The sequence below is a fragment of the Otolemur garnettii genome, unplaced genomic scaffold (genome assembly GCF_000181295.1).
Source record: "Otolemur garnettii isolate 467f Iridium unplaced genomic scaffold, OtoGar3 scaffold00289, whole genome shotgun sequence".
NCBI lineage: Eukaryota > Metazoa > Chordata > Mammalia > Primates > Galagidae > Otolemur > Otolemur garnettii.
In genome coordinates this window covers 409736-416610 of record NW_003852684.1, presented here as the reverse complement: position 1 = coordinate 416610, position 6875 = coordinate 409736, and the positions used below count along the sequence as shown (strand labels likewise).

Here is a 6875-nt window from a genome sequence, read left to right as displayed (position 1 = left end):
CTCTCTCTCTCTCTCTCTCTCTCTCTCTTTCATTATTTTTCATGAAATAGATTCTCACTCTGTTTCCCAGGCTACATTGGCATGGCCTCAACCTACCACACCTTGACATCTAACTCTGGGATGAAGGGTTCCTCCTGCCTCAGCCTCTGGAGTAGCTGGAACTAAACACAAAGGCCACAGCACTTGAATAACTTTTCTATTTCAGTAGAAACCAAGTGGGAGATAGGGGCTATGGATGTCTCACTGTTGCTCAGCCTTGTCTCCAAAAGGTGAGCTAAGTAGATCCACACACCCTGGCCTCCCAGTACATATAAATATTGTAGTCCTGCTCACCACAATGCCCAACTATTTTTTGTTCCAGTTTGGCTGTGGCTGGGGTTGAACCCACCACCCTCTTTATATGGGGTTGGCATCCCATCCACTGAGCAGCAGGCACTGTCCAAGGGGCACTATTTTTAGGACCTGTTTGACACCTAACCGAAGAAATCCATTTGACAGAAGCTTTAAAATTTACTATGCCTGACAACAGACGTAATTTGGTCATAGTTTCACAGATCTTAAGCATGTCTACTTTACTTGAACCATCAAGGCAATTCTGGTCTTTTTTAGATGATGAAAATATTTGTTGGTAGGTTTGTTGGTTTTTCTCTGTGTGTGTGTGTGTATTTTTGTTATACTGTTTCCATATGTGGCCCAGGCTAGTTTTTCATGGCCTCAGCATAGATCATAGCAACCTCAATCTGCAGGATTCAGGCAATACTTCTGCCTGAGATTCCCATGTGGCTAGGACTACAGGTGCCTGTTGCAAGGCTTAGATCATTTTTCACTTTTTAGTAGAGACAGTGTCTGATTCTTGCTCAGTCCATTCTCAGCATCCTCTCCTTTAGGAAATCCACTCATCTTAGCCTGCCAGACCATACATTATAAGTGTGAGCCACTAAATTTTGTCATTTTATTTTTCTTTGTTTCCCTCCCTCTCTCCCTCCCTTCCCCACTCCCTCACTTTATGCTTCCTTCCTCGAATTCTCTCCCTCTCATTCACTTGCTCTCTTCATTATTTTCTTTCTTTCATTCTTTTATTCCTTCTGTCTCTCTCTTCTGCACCTTAAGGGAAACTTCTCTACTAACAAATAAAGTATACAAGTGATCCCTGAATGTGTAGTCTTGACCTCTATAATTGAAATGGGTGAAATGTGGAATGTGTGAAATATATCTGATTAGAGGTTTTTATTTTTTCATTTTTTTAACAAACTCCAACATACTCTTTTTGACATGGTATGTAAAAAACATGATATATGAAGAATTACCTTTTTGGGGTGTGTTACTTCAGACTTTGTTTTTCAAGGTCTAGTATTAAAAGGGTAGCCTGAATATTTAAAAGCAGTTGAATGTCAATTTATACTGTTACTCTGAAGGTCACCACTTAGGATATTCCTATACCACTAAGAAAATATTGTGCAGGGAGGAAATCAGTGTGTATTAAAATGAAAAATAAAGCCCTTCCACGAAAACATGTGCAAAAACACTTATGAGTTAAAAGAGTATCTTTTACAAAAAAAAAAAAAAATCTCAATTGTAGACTGAGAAGCAGAAAAGCCAGAAAGACAATATACCACCCACCTAGATGGATGGATATTTGGGTAAAACTAATCCTCGTGGTTACCTTGGGATGTGCTACCCAGGGTGGGAGGGAGCATGGAGAGGAACTGGATTTAGAGTTCCAAGCCCTCAGGCTGTGTGTGCACCTTCACCTTGGGACAGTTTGGGTCTCTGTATCCTGGTGCCCACAAAGTTCACAAAACAAAAATAAGTCTTCTACATTCTTGAGCAGGTAATGATAACTAACAGTGTACATCATTTTTATGTGCCTACTATTCTGGCAATTGTCAGAAGAGTACCAACAATACCTGCCTAAGTATTGAAGACATGATGATTTTCTTTCACAGTGGCAGGAGTCCATGCACGATTTGTAAATAGTGATACAAAATACTGTAAACATAACAGAACTTGTATAAAACAAAAGAAGTAAATCCAAATTTACAAGTGGGTAAAAAAAAAAACAAAACAGAGGGCAGCTTCAAACAAATTTCTCCCTCCCATGCCAAGTAATTTTTTTTTTTGATTACAAATATAATTCTGAGCTGAAACACTAGGATTTTGGGGAGAGCTATCTTTGCACACAAAATATCCAAAGAACACTTACTCTGTTTACTTTTGTATACTTATATTTAACTGCCCGAGACAGTTCTGAAAGTGTGACTTTGGAGACATTTATAGTTGAATGTGGTGCCCAGGTCTGGAGTCTGCTGCAGTGCTTGCCATGGAATCGGATGCAGCAGTGTCCTCTGCTTCCTCCAGTTCATCCTGGAGCTCTTGGCTGACACTAGACTGTAGGGCGATGGGAGTGAGCCACTCCTTTGGGAGGCAACTCTGTAGGAAAGGTATACAGGAGCTGAAGTCGGCAAGTCGGTTGATCCAGCGAGGAATATCTTTCCCACAAAGAATCTCTGACATAACAGAAGAAAAGTGATTACAGTTTTTATACATCAAATGATAAGCATTGCCTTTGTATTCTTTTCCAAGTTCTTCTACAAGTTTTTCGATATCATCTTCTAGAAATTCAGTGCTCCCTAAAACAACAGCTTCTTTAAATTTATATGTTTCTCCTAGTTCAGAAGCATTTCCTGGGGAAATTTCAAATATTCCAGAACAGGGATAAGGATGACCACTGTAAGCAAATTCTCTGCCATATACTTCAATTCCTGAATGAAAAACTCCAATTCCTATGGATGAAGTGTATTCGTTCGTCCAGTACATATCGTACACATTGAGTATCACTAGCTGGTTAGCCTCCATCCTCCTCTCTGCTGCCGCTGCCTCGTCCTCCATCTGCTCGGTCTCCATGGGGCCTGAGGCCCCTGTTGCCCCCTCCAGTTCTTCAAGGGGCGTGAGTTGGGCACTAAACGCACAGCCCGGCTTGTGGCAGCCATTACGGAAGCATCGGGCGGCGGGGCAGCTCTGAGGCACCACCGACAGGGGACTCTGCGTGGACGGGGCTGGACCCATGATGGCTCACTTCAGCTCAGGTGCCTCCTCAGGTGGCTAGAGTTGGTATTTTTTTAATCCTCGGGCTGTTATCTATGAGAAAAATTGTGAAAAACCTTCTTCAAAACATAAGCATGAAAGGACACCATAACTCACACCTATAATCCGAGCAATTTCTGAGGCCAAGGCAGAAAGCTCACTGGAAGATCTGAGGTTTCAAACCAGAATGAGCAACATAGAGAAACCCCAACTGTCCAAGAAATAAGTGCAAAAGTTTCCCAGCAGTGGTGGTATGGATCTATACTCTCAGCTGCTGAGAATCATAAACTCAGAAGGATAACTTGAGGTTAGCAGCTTACAATTCCTTGAGATATGATCATACCAATGTATTTCTCTGGAGTAAAGGAGGAAATACAGTATCCACTCTATAAGAGATATACTGTATAGGTGCAGGACAAGTCCAATAGAATACAAATATTTTATACATGTATCCCAAATGGGATTTATTACCAGGATTGCCAGTCTAACTCAATATGGGAAAATCAACTAAGAGAAAACACCACATTAATAGAATCAATAAGAAAAAAACACATGGTCACCTCAAGAGACACAGAAAGGGCTTTTGACAGAGGCAACATATCTTGTTGATAAAATATTTTAAAAATCTTAGATGAGAAGGGAAAATATTCAGGAGTACTAATGGGATTTATAGATAATTGGATACAAATAATGTGCTATCTTCACATGATGGCTATTTTTCAACTATCAAAAGGAATGAAGTGCACATTTATATTATGGTAAGGGAACAAGGCCACTTACAAGAGACCACACAGAGCATGACTGAAATCAGAATAAAACATCAAAACTAGACAATTGTCTGCTAGGAGTGGAGGGCAGGTGAGTGAGGTTGGATGGGAAGATGAAATTGAATGCTAGTAGGTATTGATGTTCTTGGTGCAGGGTGTGAAGACAAAATTCTAAAATTAGATTGTGATGATAGCTGTACAATTCTGTGACTATACTAAGAAACACAGAATTTGCACTTTCAAAGGGTGAACTACTTATTTCAATGAAGGTACTTGACGATGTTTTCTAAAACTTGAGGTGCTCAAAAGGCTCACAGCATAAGAAGTACCCAGGTCGTGAGAGGACTTGAGAGACGATCAACCCTAACTTCCTGCTCATAGCCAGGCTACCATGAATTGACATGAAAGGAATATTGTTCCATTCTACCAAAGTTGTCATTTTCTTTTTCCTTGAGACAGAGTCTCTTTCACCCTGGGTAGTGTGATAGCTACCACATAGCTATCATCATAGCTAACGACAATCTCAAACACCTAGGCAGAACAGATCCTATTTTTTCAGCCTCCTGAGAATCTGGGAGTTCAGGTGCTCCCCCATGATGGTCAGTTACTTTGGACCACCTGCTTCTACCTCCCAGGGTGTTAGGATTACCGGTGTAAGCCAACACTCCAGACCTTGAAGTCAGGATATTTTTCAAACTTTGGTTGGTGGCTAGCGGTGGTGCTTCATGCCTGTCATCTTGGCACTTTGATAGGCCCAGTCATTTGGATTGAGCTTCTAAATTGGATACCAGCCTGAGCACAAGTGAGATCCCCATCTCTGAAGAATAAAAAATGGCTGTATGTCGTGCAGGCACCTGGAATACCAGCTGAGGGAATAGGTTCGCCTGATAACAACACTTGAAGATTGCTGGGAGCTATAATACCAGGGCACTCTATGGAGGGTAACAAAACGAGACTCTGTCTCAATACATAAAATGAGAAAACCACTGGCATGTGTCTTACCCCTCATTTTTACTTTTGACCACAGATATAGTGCTGAAATTTTAACCCTAGATTAGATGTCAACTGGAGAAATTATTCTCTCAGAGGTAAATAGTTATTTTCCCAAAACCTCTATTTGTCAAGCCTTTGGATTTTACGTAACTCTGACCCTTTGATATCCTAGATTCTTGTAGTCACTCTAAAATGCCCACATAGTGAATTCTTGACTCAAATTAGGCTTTTCATATGCACACTAAATTATCCAGAGTATTAGGGTGGCACCTGTGGCTCAATGGGTATGGTGCCAATCCTATACATTGAGAGTGGTGGGTTCAAATTCGGCCCCAGTCAAACTGCAACAAAAAAAAAATAACCAGGTGTTGTGGCAGGTGCCTATAGTCCCAGCTACTCTGTAGGCTGAGGCAAGAGATCACCTAAGCCCAGGAGTTGGAGGTTGCTGTGAACTATGTGATGCAATGGCACTCTACAGAGGGTGATAAAGTGAGACTCTGTCTCTACAAAAAAAAAAAAAAAAATCCAGAGTATACCCTCCACCCCTTCTGTTGAGCTCCTTCAATCTGGGTCAATATTGCCTTGCCCTAATCATTCCCAAGCCAGGGACAAGATATCTCTGGACAACGCCTACCCATCAGATCAACTGGCAATATCCTAACCAACTAACCCCAAAATCACTTGTCCTGACTCATTGTTTCACCGTCGGGGGCCCTAATAAATCTTCTTCTTTATGTAGTCCCCTATTCTATGTGCCTACTGATTTCTCCTCATAATTCTGAATTTGGAACCACTGCCTGACATACTTTCTCTCTTTTTTCCTTTCTTCCTTCCTTCTTTTCTCCCTCCCTTCCTTCCTTCCTCCCTCCCTCCCTCCCTCTCTCCTTCCCTCCCTCTCTCTCTCCCTACCTCCCTTATTTCTTTCTTTCTGTCATTATTTTTCATGAGACAGAATTTCACTCTGTTGCCAAGGCTAGAGTGTCATGGCCTCAGCCTAGCACACAGGGACATTAAACTCTTGGGTTGAAGGGATCCTCCTGTCTTAGCCTCTGGAGTAGCTGGAACAAAATTCAATGGCCACAATTCTTGCCTATCTTTTCTATTTTAGTAAAAAAAACGTATGGGAGATTGTGGTTGAGGGTGTCTTGCTATTGCTCAGCCTTGTCTCCAACTTATGAGCTCAGGGGATCAGGCCACCTTGTCCTCCCAGAGTATCCAAATATTATAGTCACATGTGCATATGTCATTGAGTTCTACTTAAGTAATGACCTTATCATGGGTATTGAGGAGAGTTTAATACTCAGGCCCTGGTGACACACAGGGATTGTGGCAGAATATTTTGCATATCCATGGTGGCAGATATCACCATAATTATGCACATATCTCTTTTATGCTTATCAGGTTTCATTAATGATTGTGTATTGAACTTATGGCCCAGCATAGCTCTTCTATTTCCTTTGTGGCCAAGAATACAATGGTTTGCACGTACTTGGCATGCAGGTCAGAAATGTTGGAACTTTCCAGATAGGCTGATATTTCCCATGTTTATCATAAATAACTGAAGCTATGGAATACACTACTGGACACATTGCCTAACCAGATTTTTAGAGAAGACTTTCAGTGAACCACCTACTGTCCCAAACAAGCCTATTCTAGACAAAGAAGTAAACATCACAAAAAGTAGAATTGAGAAATAGGTAACATACCTGTTGGGTCTTTCAAATCACTGTCCAATCTTTGGGCTGGGGTTCCTGGTCTATATAAAATCTCAGGGCATCAGTTGGTATAAACCACACTCTTCCACTTGCTTACAAATCAATGACATGAAAAGAAAAGGAAGTATGTTGAATACCTTGGCTACAGATACAAACAAACTTTACTAAGCAGGAATTGAGTGTGGACAAATGAACCTCATACTGTTTAAATCCAATGACAAACCTGGACAGCCAATACACATGCTTAGCAGGAATAAAGGCTAAGGCTACAGCTTAAAGATGGTAACCCAGGGCAAGACCCATTGTGATGTCATAC

General features: G+C 41.3%; 1 protein-coding gene across 2 annotated transcripts; it reads right to left on the bottom strand.

Annotated features, from left to right (window-relative positions):
* Nucleotides 1-2271: 2271 nt before the first annotated feature.
* LOC100965922 (desumoylating isopeptidase 2-like) lies at nt 2272-2856 on the bottom strand. 2 transcript variants are annotated; one of them, XM_012813692.1, is made up of 2 exons: nt 2730-2856; nt 2272-2645 (listed from the first exon to the last, which is right to left on the bottom strand). In XM_012813692.1, exons 1-2 carry the CDS (start codon nt 2854-2856, stop codon nt 2272-2274), a joined length of 501 nt encoding a protein of 166 aa, XP_012669146.1. The 2 variants fall into 2 exon arrangements, with proteins under 2 accessions (XP_012669146.1, XP_012669145.1); XM_012813691.1 differs by having other exon boundaries at nt 2272-2856.
* Nucleotides 2857-6875: the final 4019 nt, after the last annotated feature.